Source organism: Bombyx mandarina, chromosome A1 (genome assembly GCF_030267445.1).
Source record: "Bombyx mandarina strain Sakado chromosome A1, ASM3026744v2".
Classification (NCBI taxonomy): Eukaryota; Metazoa; Arthropoda; class Insecta; order Lepidoptera; family Bombycidae; genus Bombyx; species Bombyx mandarina.
The window spans coordinates 11,608,328-11,632,269 of record NC_143234.1 but is presented as its reverse complement, the minus strand read 5'-3'; the positions used below and the strand labels follow the sequence as shown (position 1 = coordinate 11,632,269).

Sequence of the window (23,942 nt, the reverse complement as noted above, 5' to 3'; positions counted from 1 at the left end):
CTTTACTACATAGATATTCTGTATGTATATTCACGCCTTTCGTTTAAGTGTTGGATGAGCAGAGGTTCACGAGGCTTGATGCAAGTTTGGCGGTTTTGGGGTCAGATGATCCTACGCTCATAGTAGTGTGGCTACTCATCAGAGTTTATCAGCGGTACTGGCCTATTGGACTGATTACTTGCGGCGATATGCTGAGATTGGATGCGGAAGGCGGAGGATCGTTCATTGTGGCGGACTATGGGAGAGGCCTACATCCAGCAGTGGATAGATATAGGCTGATGATGATTGGCCTATTCCCTTATATATTTTTTTCCGTTATTTCTAATCGATTATCTTCTCTTCCCCAATTTCTTCAAGTCGTGCCTCTATTTACTCTCAATTTAGTTGATGAGAGCGTAATATCGTCTTCTCGCGTTAAAACTGTATAATCTCAAAACATACTAATTTTACAGGAGAGTGTTTTAAAGGTTTAACATGTGATATTTTTAATATTAATCATCTTTGCAACATTTATTTGTTATTTTTTACCAGTTACATTATCTATATTTTAAAGTAAGATAAAATTATGTAGGTATTAATTTTGTTAATAGTAGTCAATACATAGGAAAACTACAAAAAACTAAAAACTAAAACTAAACCGAGCTCTTTTGACAGTATTTATGAGAAAAATACTGGTGATACCAAATGATTCCGCATATTAATTCAATTTTGAATATTTTTGGAAATTGCACACTTTTAATGCGAAAAGACGATATGCGAAGCTTATTATTTTAACTAGTGGTCGCCCAATAGTCGAAATTTGACCATAAATCATTTAAATTATAAGTTTGAACATTATTATGGTGCTATTATCAAAGACTTTACTTCTGTAATCACAGATTTCGCCAAGGCTAGACTATAGACAAATAATATTAAAGACAAACATTATTAATCTATTCTCAATTTGACAACAGACTTTAACAATAAACAAAAGAGTTTAAATGCGTGTGTGTGTCAAACACATGGTAGTGTGTGTAATATGTTTTTTCATTGAATTAATGTACTGCAATGAAATAAAAACAGCACTGAATGAAGTAAAAAAAGATGATGAAGATGTGTGGTGTCGTGGGACACCGGATAGGAACGAAGTTCCTTATTATAAAAATATTAATTTTAAGTTCTATTCGAGGTATAAAGAAAATAAAACTAGAGGTTTCGCAACAACCCACGGTCATTCGGTAACGTGCGAGCTTATTGTGGTACACTTCATTTACGGTTGTTTGTATAAGAGTTAGTGTATTGCGCAAACGAACGCTCTGAGATTGTGGTCAATGAATGATAAAAAAAGATGTAATTTTTTTTTTACGTTATTACCAATTTAAGTTATACACTGTGTGCATTACTAATAAAAATCTTACGTTACGGACGTTTTTTCTCGGTTACGGTACCCCTCCGCATCGTCCCATAAGGAACTCGTCGGAAGTCGGAAGGAAGGAAGTCGTCGTGGCCTAAAGGATAAGACGTCCGGTGCATTCGTGTAGAAGCGATGCACCGGTGTTCGAATCCCGCAGGCAGGTACCAATTTTTGTAATGAAATACGTACTCAACAAATGTTCACGATTGACTTCCACGGTGAAGGAATAAGCCCCCCTCGCCGGTCCCCAGACCGACATGTGAGGGGACCCGAAACACTTAGAGGGCCAGGGTTTGGGCGAAATCCGCCTCCCTGGCCCCCGCTCGACGGCGGCGGGATTGTGCGTCTCTCACGTGCCCCGCCGCCTCCTTCTGTGAAATGGTGCACTCGCAGAAGTCGAGCATCGCCTTCCACGACTTGTCGTCACCGAGCATCGATGCTACAACACTCGGCAACGACAAGTCGATTCCTATTTTTGCGATGAGGACACGGCGCCACCCCGTGCGGGGCAGGCGACGAGCGTATGCTCTGCCGTGTCCAAGTCGCAACCACAATGGTGGCACTCTGCCGTCGGCTCGGCTGTAATCCGGTGCAGGAACTCACCGAAACAAACAAGCCCAGTGAGCACCTGCGTGAGCCGGAAAGTGAGGCGTCCTCTGTCACGATTTACCCAATCCACAAGGACCGGGCGAATCGCCTCGACGGTCCTACGACCAGCCGAAGGATCAGCCAGCCGTCTGGACCATGACTCTAGCACGGACCGCCGAGATTGGGCCCTCCGCGCTATGACCACACTGGGGCTGGGACGCACCACGCCCCGGGCACGAAGGTCAGCCCGCCACTTATAGTTAGCGGATGTCCCTGACCGCGATGCGTTGCGGCTGTTGCAGCAGCTTCGCGCTACCCCTACGGCCAGGGACTGGCCCCACACGGGCGCCCCGTATAGGGCCATTGATCGCACCACCCCCGTATAGAGACGGCGAGTCCCCTGGTCAGGCCCCCCGACGTTGGGCAGAAGCCGGCTTAACGCGCCGGCCACCCCCACCAAACGAGGGACCAGGTTCTGAAAGTGAGCACGGAAGGTCTAACGACTGTCCAGAATGAGGCCGAGGTACTTCAACTGCACCCCGACCCCGATTTTGACGCCTCCAACCACGATATGGGCATCGACAGGTGGCACTCTCCGGGGCCTGTGGAACCAGATGGCTTCGGATTTACTGAGCGCCACGTCGAGGCCCAATCTCCTGATTTTGCCGACGACATGCGCCACCCCAGTCGTAGCAAGACGGGCAGACTCAGCAAAACTCCCCCCCCCGGGCTACAACCAACGTGTCGTCTGGGTAACAGATTACGCTCAGCCTTTCAGCACCCAGTCATACCCGATATTCCACAAAAGGGGGCCGAGCACCGACCCCTGTGGTCTTAAAGAGGGTACAAAGTTTTTGCTTCACGTATTAACATATACATAGATTGCATTGATTGTTGAAAGAGCTCTCGGGCTACATGAGCGATGCTGTGTCGGTGTTGAAATGCCGATATCGGATACCAATATTCCTAATGAAGCACTCACTTAAGGCATGGTCACGAATGACTTTCACGACTAATGAATAATGTCGTCTAATAAAAATTAAACGCGCAAAAATTTTAATTTGCGTAATTATTATGTAATTAAATAATTATGTAATGACTGTGGACAAAACGAAAGCTACGTCGAATGCTCATGTTGTTAGTGCCCAGTCCAGTAAGCATCAGAAGCTCTGCGCTCGAAATTGTTGACAGCTGCGTCTGCCTGCCTGCCTGGCTGGTAGGCCCTCTTTTTTACTGGTGGTAGGACCTCATGTGAGTCCGCACGGGTAGGTACCACTACCGTGCCTATTATTATATATATATACATGTAAAGGTCCTACCACCAATAAAGGTTATTAAGGGAACCTTGGAGTACGGCTATATCCAGCAGTGGACGATTCAATTGAGACAGACCTCAACGCATAAGACTCCGTCTTTTACATCCGTAGCAAATAAAAAAGGCTTCGAAGTGTCTCCAGCTATTTGCTGCTGACATGACATTTGACACGTCAAAACTCCGTACCGTTACAGAGCAACTTCGAGCAATAAAAACATCTACAGCATTGATATTATCAACAATACGGATATAGTATTATCAACATTTAACTGCGAACGTGCCATTGATACGGTTTTAAGTCACGATGTCCCAATCATCATAATATATAATGTGCACAGAAATTAATGTGTTTTTTTTAGGAACTATAACAAAAAACAACTTTTTTTTGAGTAAACGTGTGAATCTTTAAAAAAGGGTGCGTGTACTTATGTACGCGCGTAAGAAGTTATACTTTATTTTTATAATTTTTTTTAATTTTTTTTATTTAAATTAATTTTAATCAATTGGAAAAAAAAAACGATTAAACAACATCCTCAAACACGCATATTGGACATCCCTTTTCTTGACATCGTATAAATTCAGTAATTCTCGGTACGGTTCGGTAAGTTCACCTGCGGCTATATTCAGACTCGCCAAGCTACGTCGGTCGTATTGTAATGAGCGATTTAGTGGGCAACTAATGGGTGGTAAAACGATTTAGTGGGTGGATTTTTGATGTCGTCGTGGCCTAAAAGATAAGACGTCCGGTGCAATAGTGTTGAAGCGATGCACCGGTGTTCGAATCCCGCAGGCGGGTACCTATTTTTCTAATGAAATACGTACTCAACAAATGTTCACGATTGACTTCCACGGTGAAGGAATAACATCGTGTAATAAAAGTGAAACCCGCAAAATTATAATTTGCGTAATTACTGGTGGTAGGACCTGTTGTGAGTCCGCGCGGGTAGGAACCACCGCCCTGCCTATTTCTGCCGTGAAGCAGTAATGCGTTTCGGTTTGAAGGGTGGGACAGCCGTTGTAACTATACTGAGACCTTACAACTTATATCTCAAGGTGGGTGGCGCCTTTACGTTGTAGATGTCTATGGGCTCCAGTAACCACTTAACATCAGGTGGGCTGTGAGCTCGTCCACCCATCTAAGCAATAAAAAAAAAGAAACTTCGTTTCTGTTAATTTTGTGTCACGGTGCGCGCGCATCGTAAAATTTCACTCTCATCAATTTTTCATAACGCGCCTAAAGAAGTATAAGTAATTTCAATAAGAAAAAAACTGGAGGGATTTTTTAAAAATTAGATGTATGTATAAAAAAAAAACGCTTTTATACCGCTTTTATAGAACACCGGAGTAGAAATTCCTTTTCTTTCTTAAAAAATTCTATTTTGATCGGTAGTTGGTTTCTTGTGGAAATATCTTGTGGAGTTCATCTCGCAAGTTAGTCTTGAAGTTATAGAAAATTATATTGAATGATTCCGTTACATACTATATTTATGTATATACAGACCAATGTAAAAAAAACGTGCTAAAATCAAAGAAGTCTTAGATTCAATTTTTTTTTTACTAGCCAACTTCGACCACGTTTCCCTCGAAATATCCCTTGAATATAAAGCATGTATGAATTACAATAGGCAGCGGATTGGCGGTGCAATTGCTTATGTCCATCAGCAGGTATGGTAAGCACTTACCGTCAAGTGGACCGTGTTCTCGTCTTCCTTCAACGGCAATAAAACAACTACACTACAAGCGAAGACACGCGCGTCGTCTCTGGTACCTTGATGGTACTATTAAAAAAAAATTTAAGTTTTAAAGTCGTCGCGGCCTAAGGGATAAGACGTCCGGTGCATTCATATCTAGGGATGCGCCGGTGTTCGAATCTCAGGCGGGTACCAATTTTTCTAATGAAATACGTACTTAACAAATGTTCATGATTGACTTCCACGGTGAAGCAATAACAACGTGTAATAAAAATGAAACCCGCAAAACTTAAAATTTGCGTAATTACTGGCGGTGGCCTATTTTGAGTCCGCACGGGTAGGTACCATTACCATGCCTATTTCTGCCGTGAAGCAGTAATGCGTTTCGATTTGAAAGATGGGGCAGCCGTTGTACTGTAAAACTGGGACTCAAGTCTCAAGAAAGGCGGTGGCATTGACGTGGTTGATTTCTTTTGGCTCCGGTGACCACTTAACACTAGGTAGGTCGTGAGCTCGTCCACCCATTGTAGCAATAAAAATAATAGAAAAGTGCCTACGATGATGCAGAGTTTCATCACAATGAGATCTAGTCGAGGAGCGTATGTAGGATAAAAATATATTTTTATAACAAACAATCATAAAAATTATATTATTTATAGAGATACTAGCTGACCCGGCAGACTTCATAATGCCTCAATCGATAAATAAAAGACCTAAACTTTGTATAAAATAAACATAAAACAAACAAAAGGAATCCGTTCGACGCGACGGGGGACAAATCAAAGGAAAAACAAAATTGTTATCTTTATTTAATTCCGAACATTTTCATATTTATCTACCTTTTAAACCTTCTCTGGACTTCCACAAATAATTTAAGACCAAAATTAGCCAAATCGGTCCAGCCGTTCTCGAGTTTTAGCGAGACTAACGAACAGCAATTCATTTTTATATATATAGATAGATATTAATGAATTCCTTAAATATGCTACTTTATAATTTATTTTGGCTTGTGACACAGCAACGCAGACAAACTCGTAACGATTATTAGTGAATTAATACGAATATTAATGATCATTAAACAGCAGTTTTATGTTCAAATTTTATTTTAACGGTAAAGACCATTTAAAGCCTCGCTCACTTATAGAGTACATGAACTTTCATAATGTTGCACGAGCTGCTATGTATTATTACATTATTATTTATATCGAACGGCGGACGAGCTTGTCTTGTGGAGGAAACGGATTTATTGATGACTTACATTGTAAGTAGTTATTATTTATTCGAAGGTTATTACTTACTAATGTCATTTTGCAGTCTGCTATGAAGATATGAAGTCGTCGCTATGAAGTCGTCGTGGTCTAATGGATACGATCCGGTGCATACGGGTTGAGCGATGCACCGGTGTTCGTATCTCAGGCGGGTACCAATTTTTCTAATGAAATACGTACTCAACAATAAATGTTCACGATTGACTTCCACGGTGAAGGAATAACATTGTGTAGTAAAAATCAAACCCGCAAAATTATAATTAGCGTAATTACTGGTGGTAGGACCTCTTGTGAGCCCGCGCGGGTAGGTACTACCGCCCTGCCTATTTCAGTCGTGAAGCAGTAATGCGTTTCGGTTTGAAGGGTGGGGCAGCCGTTGTAACTGTACTTGAGACTTTAGAACTTAAACCTCAAGGTGGGTGGCGCATTTACGTTGTAGATGTCTATAGGCTCCAGTAACCACTTAACACAAGGTGGGCTGTGACACCGTCCACCCATCTAAGCCACAAAAAATTTAAAAAGACAAAGATTAGGGAAAATAAAAAAAATAGTTATTTTTTTAATAGGTTAGCAGACACGGCGATAAAACTCCTGTTCACTCGTATTCTAAGCCTATCAACGGTCTTGGGTTTGGAGCTTTCTTGCAAAAGATTGTTTTCGGTGAGAAAGCTAACGTAACGGTAAGTCAATGTTGCATTACATGATCGAAATTAGTATGTTTTACGTGCCTTTTATTTGTATGTGTACTGGAAATGTTGGACAAGCAATATAGTAATAAAAGGTAGGAATTGTATATTTTTTTATTGCGTAGATGGGTGGACGAGCTCACAGCCCACCCGGTTATAAGTGGTTACTGGAGCCCACAGACATCTACAACGTAAATGCGCCAACCACCTTGAGATATAAGTTGTAAGGTCTCAAGTATAGTATTTTAAGATTTTTTCTTTTAACTCATTGTTCGCTCGAATTTGACGATTACCTTACAATTTTTAGGCTTACGCAGACGTGACCTGTGCGTTTAGTGCGAGTTTTTTTACTTCATGGACTGGTGGATGGGGCGCTGTTAAAACTCCGTACCTACAAATTTGAGTTAACTTTTACATCAGATGGAGAAGTTAAAAAACTCGCAATAAGCACACTGATATTGTATGGTTATTGTCGACCATGGACGTCAGAAATGCCAGGAGTACAACCAGGCCTCTGCCTACTGTTCAACACTCTTCACAACTTGGTTCGAAGAACTGTGTTTGTGAGCAGGTTTTGTCAAACTGTATTTACGGCAGCCGTTTGTCTATTTTATAAAAAAAAGGACAATCGTTTTTATTAATGACATTTCTCAATACAACAATATAATCTGAAATTGCAAAAAAAATATCTTTGAGCCAACGCGTGCAAATCAACATGCGAAGAAATGAGCACGTGAGACTGCGATGTCGGTGCTCTTGTAGTTTAGTTATATTTTGTTAGATGGCGCTGCTATTATGCATAGTTATGGATTTTACCGGACAAAATATAAGCTACCATCGATTATAATTTTTAAAACAAAAAAGTTAATTAGCTATAACAAAAAATTTTTCAATAAAATTAAACATAATTGGCTTTTTAAAATGTGTTTTCTTTTCCGCACCATCGTGACTGCTCTTCACATTAAATATAGTTCAGACTTTATAGTTTAGATGGCGCTATTATCAATATAAGAAGCAGTTTTTTTTAATTCTAATAAAATAAAAAAACACTTATATTTTCATTTCTTTTTTAATTTTGTGGCCTGGTAACGATTTATATTTTCAGAAACAAATCAACAGTGGCTATGAAGTCGGAAAATTTATTAGAAAACGGTACGACACTCTGTTATCGGCCGATTTTGATCCCAGTGAGATTTACGTGAGATCGACGTTTTTCCCTAGGACCATAAACAGTGCTCTCTATGCGCTTTCCGGGATATATTCTTTGAAGGAAGATGAGTGGTTGAAGCCCATGGATTGGATACCGTGCCCATATAATACGGTTTTGCCCAAATATGATTATGTGAGTTGTCTACATTTATTTATTACTATATATTATGTAAAGGTGATTATATTACTATAACTGAAAGGTTTTGTAGTTTAAGCGACATTTCGCTTAATACGCTACATTTATTTTTGTAATTCAAGGTCCATGTTATTTAGTATTAGCATCAACGATTCCATGCATTGAATTGAGCTTTAGTTAAGCCTTATTCAAATAGCTGAAGAAGTTTGTTTGTTACAATACTTTTTTCAAATTATAAACTTTAAATGAGCCTTATATGTTGCAAAAGTGTCACTTAAACCAAACAGACTTTCATCCTTCGATATATCATAAATATATAAAAATGAATTGCTGTTCGTTAGTCTCGCTAAAACTCGAGAACGGTTGGACCGATTTGGCTAATTTTGGTCTTGAATTATTCGTGGAAGTCCAGGGAAGGTTTAAAATGTAGATAAATATGAAAATGCTCGGAATTAAATAAAAATAACAATTTTGTTTTTCCGTTGATGTGTCCCCCATCGGACGGATTCCTTTTGTTTGTTTTAAGTTTATTTTATACAAAAGCTTAGGTCTTTTATTTATCGATTGAGGCACTACGAAGTGTGCCGGGTCAGCTAGTTATTAATAATTAAAACTACTTTTACCGTTTTATCTTTGCCCGAGTTAGAACCGCCGTTTTTTTTTTATTGCTTAGAGGGGTGGACGAGCTCACAGCCCGCCTGGTGTTAAGTGGTTACTGGAGCCCATAGACATCTACAACGTAAATGCGCCACCCACATTCAGATATAAGTTCTAAGGCCTCAAGTATAGTTACAACGGCTGCCCCACCCTTCAAACCGAAACGCATTACTGCTTCACGGCAGAAATAGGCGGGGCGGTGGTACCTACGAGTACCCGCGCGGACTCACAAGAGGTCCTACCACCAGTAATTACGTAAATTATAATTTTTCGGGCTTGATTTTTATTACAAGATGCTATTCCTTCACCGTGGAAGTCAATCGTGAACACGCTCGAACTATTATCAATCTTTAATGACATAAAAAGGACGCGCATATGTCTAATAGACGTTTTATTGTATTTTTTATTTGAAAATGAAACATTTTGTTTCCCTTTTATAGTCGTCCGTGACCAAGAAAACTGTAAAGCATATTGTAATTAATTCAATTAAAGTGGTAATAAGCGATATGTTAAGTTGTAAACATGTATTTTTTAATTAATGGTCTTTATTTTTCTCAATAATGAAATAACACTTTTTTTAAACATATTATTATCCGCAACACGCTTCTTTTTTAATTATATCAAAGACTAATGAAAGTCGTTTGTAGTCAGGTTTGAGCCCCGTGAGCTCACCTACTAATTCGATGAATCTAGAATAACCCCTCGAGATTATTATAATAGGTAGGAAATAAAAGAAATCCGAAGTAAATAAAATACTATAATTTAAACCTTATGCTTTATTGCGTGAGTTTATTCTCACATATATTAAAGAAATTTGTAAAGGATTTTCGAAAAATAAAATAATACCTCATAAAAACTAATTAATTAAAAAAAATAGAAATACCTAGAAAATAATTTGAAATGGTTATTTATAAATTTTATTTTATTAACTTATTAAAAACATTATACCAGTACGTGTGCGCGCTAAGACACATCCGTATAGATTGATACTTAACATCAATAATCAAACTGCGCTATAGTCGGTATTTCGACGCTCCACACTTTATACGCAATAATAAAGAGTCGATTTATCGATGGTTCGAGCTCAATACGTTCCGCGCGGTGCATACCACATGTAGAAGACTCACTTCGCCCGCATATCGTCTGTCGGCTGCGGTTTGAACAGTTCTGTCCTGGATAGAGCAATGAAAATTGATAAACACTAGAGGATGCCCGAGCTTTGCTCGTAATTTTTTTTTTTTGATAAATTGTGTTTTTTAGAAATTATATTTCAATACGAATCACATATTGATATTATATTATATTATTTGTTATTCTCTTTCAATAAAAAAAAAAGTTTATGTTTAAGTTGATTATCCATAAAGTTGATTATTGAAAACAAGAATAAAACAACATTTTCTGAAAATAAATCCCGAAACCCCTGTATACTAAATTTTTTGTAAATCGTTGGAGCTGTTTCCGAGATCCAGATTACATTTTTTATATACAATTGAATTGCTCGTTTAGAGATATAAGATTATTATTGGATTAAATTGAAAGTTTGTGCAATTTTTGATGAATTTTTGGCACCTCGATAACGGCTACTGTCAAAATACTGTTACGCGCTGGGGTTCGTGATAAATAAAATTTCACCAAAGTACAACTAAAAACTGTATTCAACACTTAGAACACTTAAAGCACTCAACAAACACTTAGAACACTTAAAACACTCAACAAACACTTTAACACTCTCAACTCGCTTCTTCCGCTTCGCTTCAGGTGATCCGTTCGCTGTTTAGCTTTGAGTAGTCCCGATTACAGACTGACTGTGTGCCATCTCTGCAACGCTTTTATAGTCGAGACGAAATCCCTAGAATCGTCGAGAATGTTCCACAAAAGTCTAGTGGTGTGTGTTCCCACTATCTGACAATAGATGGCGTTGTACTTCTCGAACGTTCTAGATACTACTAGATCCTTCTATATTCGTTCGACTATTCGGCGATAGATGGCGTTACTCTTACCGGCGTAACAATACGATTAACATCCGAATTTGGCGAGCGATTTTTTATATATGTAGAATAGGGATCGCAGCGCATAAAATAAAACTTCCACTCTTCCAAAATCTTCTATTATAATAATAATTAACACTTCTATTACGTCTTGCTCATTTTTCATCCCTCTTTGCCATCCTCCAATTCTGTCCTGTCATTCTCTTCTCCCTTTCTTTCCGTTTTCTCTCACAATCTTAACGCTCCGTTTCACACTCTTTTCATACATTCCGTTCTTACCAATCCTACATATGCGTACATACTCTTATTTCGGCGCAGTATTGCTAACTAAGTTTTGTTAAAGTTAACGTATAAGTCCAACGCTTGTAAGCACTTGTTTAAGACAGGAGAATTCATGAACAAACTACCCCCACTGTTGCTACTATAGATACGAGTGACTATTATCGTGCAACCGCCCTAAACATCTCATTTCGGATGTTCCCGATCCAATAACGGTGCTTGAGGTACCTCAAGCACAGCAACAGTGTTGCTATTTGGCAATCCGAAAATTGCTTTAACTTGAACATGTTAAGTTTAATTTAATTATTTTACAACAAACCTTACAATAGCACTACTTCAAACGGAAAGTAGAGGTATTATTTATAGTTGTTCTTCGAATGAAAGGCAGTTAAAGTGTAACTGACACGGTAGTCACTGGGAGTATTAACTTTGTGCTGCATATTGACTCCCTTGTCTAAGCGAACCTCTGGGTCTGCGGAGGGACTTCGGTTCCCTTTGTATTTTGTACCGTATGTTCCATGGGGAGTGCTCTGAGGAATTGTTCGAAATGATACCGGCATCTCGTTTTTATCATCGCACCTCCCGCCATCGGAGTAGAGTTCATCCATACTACCTGGAGCCACTGCGGTCATCCACAGTGCGTTTCCAGAGATCTTTTTTGCCACGTACCATCCGGCTATGGAATGAGCTCCCCTCCACGGTGTTTCCCGAGCGCTATGACATGTACTTCTTCAAACGAGGCTTGTGGAGAGTATTAAGCGGTAGGCAGCGGCTTGACTCTGCCCCTGGCATTGCTGACATCCATGGGCGACGGTAACCACTCACCATCAGGTGGGCCCTATGCTCGTCTGCCTAAAAGGGCAATAAAAAAAAGCGAGTTTCTCCACCCATTGCTCTGATAATGAAATGAACATACTTAGCCTCATAGAACACATGATGAATCATTAAAAAATCGAAAATTCCTTTCAGCGAGGCGTCGGACATAATTCAATACTGTCCGAAATACTTTCACACCTCCCGCTGATCAAGGAGGTGTGTGATAAAATCATAAGTATAGTGTTTGGAGACACGAGATATTTACCATTGCAGTCAGGTGCGTATTCTTTGCAGAAATTTTCACTTAGCACATTTGACGGGTGCTTGTAATTGTTTTTTTTTATATCTGAAAAAGGTATACCCACAATCAAATTTTTTATTTTTTTATTTTGTTTTTTTTTTGGAATAGGAATTTTATGACCTGGTAACTAAGATCTTTAAGTCATTTAATATGGAGAGAAATGAAATGATACTGATTAATTTGAGACATTAATCAACTGGGACGAAATGAAATGAGATGATATGGAATGAAATATAAACTCAGTAAAATGGTGGTCATTTACTGAGATTTTTCAGTGTGGACTTTTTGGAGGATCCCGAGAAGTTATTTCCAGAAGCTTTGATTCATTTTCCCACGTTTGTGCACTTTCACAGATATTAAACAGTTAATAAACCACCGTTATTATACATCTAAACCTGAAGAAACACTAAATAGACAAAATAAAACAATTCACACAACTTCGTTAGTTACGTTCCCGCCAAAAAAGTCCCAAAATTATTCTGCAGTCGTGGTGTTTCCAACACCGGGAATTCTCCCGGGGGTACCCCCGATTCCCGCAAAAACTGATAATCGTGATAAGAGCTGTGAACGTATATAACTATTGCGTTGAGTTAATGGTTTTGCGCAGACCATGATATTTCAGACCTCTTTACCTTCAAGCATTCAGTCAGGAGGACTGTGGATCTTTGGCCTTTTCAGTTATTAACAAGGAGATATGCCCTCCTCGAAGTACCACATCCACTCACTTACCCAGCTTCCTAATTCCTGGCCCTTTAGTTATCTTATGGCAGTGAATACTTCTAGCTGGTTCTCAACTTGTTGGGTCTTATCTATTTCTGCCCTTAAGAAATAATGCGCTCTGTTTCAAATCAAAGATACTTCAACATTAACCATGAAGTCATTTAACCATTAGCATTGATGAAAGAAAATTCCCAAACATTTTTTGCTAGCGCCAGCTAATCATTATACTGGTGGTAGGACCTCTTGTGAGTCCGCACGGGTAGGTACCAGCACCCTGCCTATTTCTGCCGTGAAGCAGCAATGCGTTTCGATTTGAAGGGCGGGGCAGCCGTTGTAACTATACTGAGATCTTAGAACTTATATCTCAAGTTGTAGATGTCTATGGTTTTCAGTAACTACTTAACACCAGGTGGGCAGTAAGCTCGTCCAACCATCTAAGCAATAAAAAAAACAATTCCAGGTGTCCTTCTCGACGGTTTCTTGACAGCGGCATCCCAGGTTCAGACCGGTCAGAAGGTACCGAAAGTGTACCTGCATTCAGCTCACGACTTCAACGTGTACTCTATGATGGCCGTGACGAACACAACTGGCATGCCGAACTACGGAGCATCCTACTCGTTGGAATTGAGGAGGGAAAGGAGCACTCAAAAGTATTTCGTGTTGGTAAGTTAGTCGCATCCGGCATTAGTGAGTTGCTGCCGTAAGCATTGGATAGAGCATGCCACCGATAAATGCAGTCAAGTTGAGTTGGTGATGTCTGGCGATGCGACGCGCGCATCACGGTACGGTATACAGATAAACAATTTTTTATCGAATATTTTATCGAAGTACCTACTAGCTGACCCGGCAGACTTCGTAGTGCCTCAATCGATTTTGTATAAAATAAACTTAAAAAAAAAACCAGAAGGAATCCGTCCGACAGGGGACACGTCAAAGAATAAACAAATTTGTTTGTTTTTATATAATTCCGAGCATTTTCATATTTATTCACCTTTTAAAACTTCTCTGGACTTCCACGAATAACTCAAGACCAAAATTAGCGAAATCGGTCCAGCCGTTTTCGAGTTTTAGCGAGACTAACGAACAGAAATCTATTTATATATATGTATATATATATATAGATAGATAAATTATGAACGGTAGTGTGGTACTGTCAACTAACTTAGAGGTATACTAGCTGACCCGGCAAACATTGTTTTGCCATATATAAGATTTCTAGGGAATTTCTAGTGTAGAAAAAAAAACTAACTTATTGTAAGTGTGTAAGGATGTGGTAAATGAGTGAAAGAGGTATGTAGTGCTGTGAACGATGAGGGAATATATAATAAAAATAACAAAACCTCATTCAACCACATAATACCTCATTATAACAAAAAAAAAAGTCCAAATAAAAAAAATATGTTAGGGGTGGACAACCCTAATCACTTAGGGGTATGAAAAATAGATAGTAGCCGATACTCAGGCTTACTGAATATGCATAAAAAATTTCATGAGAATCGGTCAAGCGGTTTCGGAGGAGTATGGGAACGAACATTGTGACACGAGAATTTTATATATTACTAGCTGACCCGGCAAACGTTGTGTTGCCTTAAATAAGATTTCTAGGGAAATTCTAGTCTAATATATAAAATTCTCAAAAACCTCATTCAACCACATAATATAGTAAGCGGCACGTAAGTTGGCAAGGTTTTGGTGCAGTGGGGGTAATGTCGCGCATAGTGTATGTCAGCGTTAAGTCAGGATTTACACACATAAGTTCTTTTACAATGAAAATACAATACAATTCTATAAAACTTTAACATTACTTGTTTACAACAAAAAGCCACGCCTGAGTTATTCAGTGGTTCTTACACAATTAGCCATTTTGTGTTGGTTATAACAACTACAACTTCTTTTATACAAACAAATGTAATTACTGCGAAACAATTCACAAAACATAGCTTAATATTCAAAATACATATTTTAGTGATTTTACATGACTCACATTTAATTTAATTTATATGAATTACTTTTAAGTAATATTAACTAACATTGTTATTATCCAGCCTAATAATAGATGGCGCCAACAACATCATTGCATAACAATTACAATACTTAATTAAATTATTAGTACTGTTAATTATCATATAAATAATTATTAATATTTATGCTTTATTCATATTTAATCATTTATACAGTCATTTGTGTTTTTAAACAATAATATAAACATTAAACATATTCTGAACATTTTCACATCAAAACAGTGTCTGCTAATTATTAAATATAGTAGAATAACAGTTTTGTTGCTAATAATAAATAAATATTAACATAGAATAAACTAAACTATATATTATTATGTTAATTATTGCCAACAGTGGCGTTTGCGCCCATACGGCCATACTGATTCCAGCGCGTCCCTTGCGCTGTTTTAGCATTTCACATAGCAGTAAACAAGGCATATCCCCTACTGGGATCTACCCAATACACAAGGCACCATTCACCCTTACGAGATCTAGCTAACACACAAGAGGATCACCCAACGGGATTTACCCAACACACAAAGCATCACTCATACAGGTCTAGTTAACTCGCAAGCCATCACCCTTACAGGATCTAGCCAACTTACCAGGCATCACCCTTACGGGATCTAGCCAACACACTCGGCATCACACATTCGGGATCTAGCCAACTCACAAGGCATCACCCACTTGGGATCTAGCCAACCCACAAGGCATCACCCTCTCGGGATCTAGCCAATCCACAAGGCATCACCCATTCGGGATCTAGCCAACTCATAAGGCATCACCCACTAGGGATCTAGCCAAGCCACAAGGCATCACCCATTCGGGAACTAGCCAACTCATAAGGCATCACCCATACGGGATCTAGCCAACTCACAAGGCATCACCCATACGAGATCTAGCCAACTCATAAGGCATCACCCATTCGGGATCTAGCCAATTCATAAGGCATCACCCATACGGGATCTAGCCAACAAGACCAGGATTAAGGATGCGCATGGTGGCCGGCCAGCGTTTTAGGAAGGATAATTGGATAGGAAAATAAAAGTAGACACTTTAACAAATTATAAATCATTTTACAGCAGAACAAATCTCTCTGCCCATACGGTCAATTTTTCAGTTATCAGCATCCTCTGACATTAAGAGGATAGATTTACCTGTATCAAACCTTTACCATTACCAAACCTTTACCTTTACCTTTATCAAAACACATTGGATGGCAGAGACCGCTCGTCCATCCATTTCTCACCAGCTGATTCAACTTCCCCTAATTCATCATTCAGCGGACCATTTCCAATTGGCTTTATTTTAATGGCAGGTAGGGAACATCATCCTCCTAATGCCTCTGCATTTTTGTTTTATTTTTGTGCTGTAGCTTTTAATCAACTGTGATTCTTAAAGCTGCCTGTTAGAGCTTATTAAATTATATTTTACAAACATGTGACATTTATAATAACCCATCAATAGTTCAGCATGCCTGTTGACCATGCTCGCTCTCTTTGCAATAATGTGGTACTGAATTTCATACTGTTCACAAGTTTTTAAAACTCCTGAATTATCTTTTATCTTGGTGAATTTTTTAAAAGTGACAGGGTTCCAAAAATGTAACTAAGATTTTGAAATCAGAAATCAATACAGAGATCTGTGCAATCCTTTTTCTTGACTAATAATAAAGTGGCATCCCCACTAGAAACCTAGGGTGCAGAGAGTTAATCACCCACTCATCCAAAAATAAATAATTATGAAAGGAAAAGTAATAATATGGAGCTGCTGAACAGGGATGAGCTGTCTCTTATTATGGCATTTTATTACAAGTTTATGTTTATTTTTATTGTAATATGCTTGACCTCCTCGCAATAAACAGGAGACATACAGTAAGTACAGCGTTGTACTGTCCTATCCAAATTAATTATTTCAAATCCAACTTTTATCTGCCTGATTACCATCTATGAGAACTGATTTGCAAAAGTTACATGATGATTGAATAATTACTCCAAACTTGAGCATTCACTGGATAGAAACTTATAAAAATAGATAAGTTCTCTTCAAAGAGTGCAACACTGAGAACAGTTATTTTTAAAAGATTAAAACCTATTAGGATGTCAGCAAGACTGTCAGTATTACCATATGATTATGATTACCATATGAAATTCTATAATAGTTCTAATATTTCTCTCCATTAAAAGTCACAATGCTTTGTTTTGAAATCAGTTGACCCCTTATGCTCAAAAACTTTACATGAAGTTGTTTAGCTTACTAAACTAGATCTGCAATAATTTAAGTCTTATTTGTGGTGATAGGTTTGTCATCTTGACGGCGGTAACAAGTTTTCTCGAAATGACGCAAGTGACGCAGTAACCACATTTAAAACCTTAGTGTTACTAAAAGTGCCACGAAAACTGAGGGAATCATTATGTGATTGTGATAAAACTGAGTTATGTTTAGATTATTAACATTATATTTACTGTCTATTTTCAATTTGACGCTTTCGGAACGTTTATAGAATCGATATTATTTAGGAAGCGAAATACATACCACCGCGTATTTCTCAATAACTTGGATCGAATAAATTTAAGTTAAATACCTGAAATCAGTATTTTTACCATCTCAGCGTCGGTAGCTTTTCTAAAACATCCACGGTCTAGAACTCATTTTAAATATCCACAACTTTACTGAATGCATGGATCAGTTCGTCCCTCACTTGCTCCAATGCGGTTCAATACAAAGACCAGATATCGGCTTATGTCTTGCTTGCTCTTTTGAACTCGATGTTCATGCTATGAAACAATTAGCTTCATGATAGTTTCGTCCACATTTCCGCATCGGTCTTGATGTCACGCCCTCATCGGAGTTGAACGGCGGCAAATAAAAGTTATAATGCCACCACAAGGGTACAGCATTTGCAGCTATAATCACTTTTCGCCTTTTTAATACAGGTTGAGAGACCCATCACTTGTTCAACAGTGGGTTACTTCATTCGGAGGCTTACGATTCATTTTGGGGCTGTGATCCCACTTCTGATGTCAGCGTTAAGTCAGGATTTACACACATAAGTTCTTTTACAATGAAAATACAATACAATTCTATAAAACTTTAACATTACTTGTTTACAACAAAAAGCCACGCCTGAGTTATTCAGTGGTTCTTACACAATTAGCCATTTTGTGTTGGTTATAACAACTACAACTTCTTTTATACAAACAAATGTAATTACTGCGAAACAATTCACAAAACATAGCTTAATATTCAAAATACATATTTTAGTGATTTTACATGACTCACATTTAATTTAATTTACATGAATTACTTTTAAGTAATATTAACTAACATTGTTATTATCCAGCCTAATAATAGATGGCGCCAACAACATCATTGCATAACAATTACAATACTTAATTAAATTATTAGTACTGTTAATTATCATATAAATAATTATTAATATTTATGCTTTATTCATATTTAATCATTTATACAGTCATTTGTGTTTTTAAACAATAATATAAACATTAAACATATTCTGAACATTTTCACATCAAAACAGTGTCTGCTAATTATTAAATATAGTAGAATAACAGTTTTGTTGCTAATAATAAATAAATATTAACATAGAATAAACTAAACTATATATTATTATGTTAATTATTGCCAACAGTGGCGTTTGCGCCCATATGTACAATGCAACAAAAAAATTGTCACTTTTATTGCCCGCATATAATATATTATTATGTTTATTTTATTTTATTAATTTTTTTATTTGCCATAATTTATTTTTAAGCCTGTGTGTTTAGAAGAAAGTTAAAGAAAAGAGAGGAATTCGTGAAGTGTATTAGGTGTTATAAATAAAATACAATTAAAAGTTAAAAAGTTTATTTAACAAAATATACTTAATATTAAAAATTATATGTCGCCGTCGTCACTATCATTTTCTAATAGTGCTACCCCTTGGATTAAATTTATGGTAGGACCTGAGCTGGTGGAAGGAGTTGGCTCCTCATCGTCGACATAACGAAGAGTCGCTGTCGTCACTGGCGTAAATAATAAAACGCTCAGTGACCGAATCGACTATGGTCATTGGTATTTGGTCCTGGCATTGCAAACAAATTTAAAACAATAACACTCGTAACAAAAACTAAATTTAAAATAATAATAACAACTCGTAACAAAAACTCAATAGAAACAAAGGGTTCCTACAACTTTAGTAGGCACATGTGTAACCGGGAGCGAACGGAACATGGACGCGGTACGGGAGGGGAGAGTCGACTGACTCACCAATCGCGCGCTCGGAACGGTGCTACGTCTTTCCCCGCGTCCCGCTTGACAACCAAAGAGACCTAAAAAACGACTTCTGCGCATCTAGCGACTCTTGCCAAGTTACGTGCTGGGGACTATACCACATTATAACCAAAAAAAAAATTATAAAAAAAAAAATTTTTGGGGTGAACAACCCTTATCACTTAGGGGTATGAAATATAGATAGTAGCCGATTCTCAGACCTACTGAACATACTATTGATACACAAATAAAACCAAAGAAATATGACTGAAAAATGTATAGTGAGTAAGACAGGAGACCGGCTTCGTCCTCATCCCTACTACGTGATGTTTGCTGGATGAGTGGTGACACCTGGCGGGGATAACTGATCGATTGATAGTTGATCAGTAGTCGACCGGCGAGGGCAGGAAATCAAATTGAATAAAAAAAAAAATCATAATTAAAGGAACTTGAAATTATAAACTCTGAATAAGAATTTATCATACTACAATTATAATATTTGATTGCCATCTTGCATATTATCCAACCTTATTGCGGATCTGTGCATAGAAAATAAAAAATAAAAATCGGGATGGAAAAATAGGGGTTGATCGTATAAGAGTGAAAATTGAGAGTAATATATTTTGTTTTATTTTAAGTCATGACAAAATTAAAAATTAAATCTTGCCAAAAAATTTTAAATTTATAATTAACAAATAAAAAATAGGGGTTGATCGTGGAGGGGTGAAAATTTCAGAGTAATATGAATTATTTTATTCTAAGTCATGACAAAATAGAAACAAAATTCTTGCAAAAAAATTTAGTATTTAATTAGCAAATAAAAAATAAGGGTTGATCGTAGAGGGGTGAAAATTTAGGGTTGTATGTATTTTTGTATGCTGTATCATAAAAAAATAGAAATTAAAAATTTTGTCTAAAAAATAAAAAATAAAATTTAGGGGTGGACTACCCCTAACATTTAGGGTGATGAAAAATAGATGTTGGCCGATTCTCATAGATACCGGATAAACACAAAAAATTTCATCAAAATCGGTCAAGCCGTTTCGGAGGAGTATGGCAACGAAAACTGTGACACGAGAATTTTATATATTAGATTAGATTATGGCTTATGACGTAGGTACAGTTGAGCGAGAGAGACCGTGCTATTTTAAGAACGCACCATCCCTTTCTTACGCCTGTCTGATGCTCGCCGCTGGACATAACGCCGGTCTGAGGCTTAGGTCATCCGACAGATATCTGTAACGTAGCTTCCGTAATGCCGACCACAACAATTTTTTTTTTTTAAGTGATTTTATGACCTGGTAACTAAGACCTTTAAGTAATGTCTTATTTTAATTTATATTCTTATTTTTATGAAAAATGATAATATGGAGTGAAATGAAATGAAAATGATTAATTTGAGACGTTAATCAACTGGGATGAAATTAAATGAAATGAGATGATATGGAATGAAATATAATCTTAGTAAAATGGTGGTCATTTACTAAGATTTTTTCAGTGGACTTTTTGGAGGATCCCGAGAAGTTGCGTCCAGCGGCTTTGTTTCATTTTCCCACATATGTGCACTTTCACAGATATTAAACAGTTAATAAACCACCGTTATTACACATTTAAACCTGAAGAAACACTAAATAGACAAAATGAAACAAATCACACAACTTCACTCCTCGCGTTCCCGCCAAAAAGTCCCCCACAACCATAATAATATGAAAAAAGAAACTACCCACAATTTAAGTTCTCTCGCTTGCAAAATATCCTCTACCGCAAAGTCAGTAGACTGTCTGTGGTTCGCTTAGATTTCTTTTATTGCTTAGAAGGTTTAAGAATCTCACTGCTTAATTTGAAGCGGTTACCGAAGCCCATGGACATCAAAAACATAAATGCCGCCGCCCATCACGAAACATGAGTTCAAGTCTCCTTTCTGTGTGGCTGTCCCATTCTTCAAACGCATTACCGCTTCACAGCAGAAATGAGGGTTACCTAGCCGTGCGGACTCAGAAGACGCTTCACCACCAGTAAACTGACTGCAACGACAGTTTCTTGCACACAATAAGTAAGATTAAAAAAAAAAAACTTGCTGGTGTTAAGTGTTTACTGGAGCCCATAAATATCTGTAAGTTCTAAGGTCTCAAGTTGCAACGGCTGTCCCATCCTTCAAGCCGAAACGCATTACTGCTTTACGGCAGAACTAGGCAGTGCTTTACGGCAGAACTAGGCAGTGCTTTACGGCAGAACTAGGCAGAGTGGTGTTACCTACCCGTGCGGACTCACCCATCCTACCACCAGTAATGATTCTAATCTTATTAATCTATTACTTAGTTATCTATCAATACCCTTATAGCATTTACTATAATTGAAATGGACCTCATTTTGTTGGGTCAATTAAGTCTTCTATAAATACACTACGATATTGCAGCCAGTCTTCATGAACGGACCAGGGGAGCCCGAGATCTATTTGACGAGCGAGGGCTGTGATGGACCGCTCTGTGAGTGGGAGAAGTTCCAGAGCATCATTTCATCGCACGCTCTCGACGTCAGCAACTGGAGAAACAGCTGCGGCTGGAACGAGGACATCGATGTAGACAATTGTGCGGACTATTAAAATAAATGATTGTAATAGGAGCCACGTTGTTTTGTAAACCTGAATTGGAATGCGATCTTTTCTACTCTGCTATGCCGCGAAGCATTAAGTGAAGGGTTATATCTCTATTGCAGATGTCAAACGGTTAAAAGCCAACAATATTACACATAAAAACCCGAAGAAATAGGTACCGAATTAACAAAATAAAAATAAATCATTCAACTTCACTTCTTCCGTTCCCGCCAATATATCTTCTTCTTCTATATAATATATAAAAATGAATTGTTGTTCGTTAGTCTCGCTAAAACTCGAGAACGGCTGGATCGATATGGCTAATTTTGGTCTTAAATTATTTGTGGAAGTCCAGAAAAGGTTTAAAAGGCAGATAAATATGAAAATGCTCGGTTTTAAATAAAAATAACAATTTTGTTTTTCCTTTTATGTGTCCCCCATCGGACACCTTCCTTTTGTTCCTTTGTTTTTGTTTGTTTTAAGCTTATTTTATACAAAAGATTAGGTCTGTTTATTTATCGATTGAGACACTACGCAGTCTGCCGGGTCAATTAGTACGTAAATAAATATTCTTAAAGACATGTCATGACATTCAATGATTTACTTAATCTGACGTAGGTGGTCAGACATGTCGCATTTTGCAAGTTAATTTTGCACCCCTATTTCTCTCAATACAAATATTATTGAATCATGAATAAAATAAATGTGTTATATTTATCTGAAAGGCCCTCAGCTTCTCTCCGATTCTTCTCGGTTCTGGGAATGTATGCCGAATTGGAGAGTAGGTATTTGTCCACTTGAATAATTTCCTTTCCTCCTTCAGGCAGCGGCTGAGCTCTGCTCCTGGCATTGACGACCTCCAGCAGCCATGGTAACCACTCACGATTAGGTAGACGGTATACTCGTCTGGCCATAAGGGCAATAGCAAAAAAAATTAAAATGTAATTTTCATTTTAATATTACGCGAAGTATTTGTACACTGTACTTTCCAATTAGCGTTGTAACAGTCCTAATGAATCCTAGAAAACTTATTTGGGTCGTATCCGTCGAATGTTTGAAGCGGCGATCCGATACTACTGCTTCAATTATCGGATGAGTGCAGATTTATACGGTGGAACTTTTTAATGATAAATATAAAAATTAGACCGCCTTTGATAGGTTGGATTTTGTTGATAAGAAATTAAGGGTTTTTTTGCGGACTGTATCGCTTGGTTCCTCTAGATTCTTGGTTGGAGTCAGGGTGTTCATGCGATTGCATAGGGGGTGCCACACCCTTCAAACTGTAACGTATCACTGCTTGACTTCAAATCTAGCCATGGCGCCTTCGATCAGTACTATTATTGATCGAAGCTTGGTGCTGGTCGCGCGCGGTGACAAGACTAATTCTCTACGTAATTTACGTTATACTTTTCCTAACTATATAGAACGTATAGTGCTTGTACTGTCTTTTTTTTTTATTGCCCTTGTAGGCAGACGAGCCTACGGCCCACCTGATGGTGAGTGGTTACTGCCGCCCATGGACTTCAGCAATGCCAGGGGCAGAGCCAAACCGCTGCCGCTGTCTGTCTTGTTGTACTTTTTTAGAAATACTTCATAGTAGACAGTGGTTTGGTTGTGTACCTGCTAATGTCCTTGAACAACAGTGAAAACATACCATCAATTGGGCCGTATGTTCACCTATCTACAATGGCAAACAAAGATTACTAAAACGCCACAGGCACACACAAAGCCAAGGAAACGTCCAAGAATAAGCATCAGAATTCCCCATTTAAACACTCGATATGAACCAGTACGCATTGTTTTAAACAAACAAAAAAGTAATATTCTCGTAACGCGTTGGATATTGTGCTTCGCAAGGAAATATCCTACCAATGGCGGAAGAACATTGGAAAACTTTAATGAGAAAAATAGTAGGTCGAAATATTACTGTGTTCTATATATTTATACACTGTAAGATAAGAGGAAGCTTTAAATAGCTCTACCGATGAATTAACTCAGCCGACATGAACAGAAGCTTTTACTTACTTTTA

At 38.0% G+C, this 23,942-nt stretch overlaps 1 protein-coding gene across 1 annotated transcript; it reads left to right on the top strand.

Moving 5' to 3' along the window:
* The first annotated feature begins 6,099 nt into the window (after positions 1–6,099).
* LOC114240088 (lysosomal acid phosphatase) lies at positions 6,100–22,451 on the top strand. Its single transcript, XM_089739724.1, has 6 exons — positions 6,100–6,248; positions 6,822–6,935; positions 8,047–8,325; positions 12,180–12,303; positions 13,508–13,710; positions 21,736–22,451. Exons 1-6 carry the CDS (start codon positions 6,150–6,152, stop codon positions 21,919–21,921), a joined length of 1,005 nt encoding a protein of 334 aa, XP_089595850.1. The 5' UTR covers positions 6,100–6,149; the 3' UTR covers positions 21,922–22,451.
* The last annotated feature ends 1,491 nt before the right edge of the window (positions 22,452–23,942 follow it).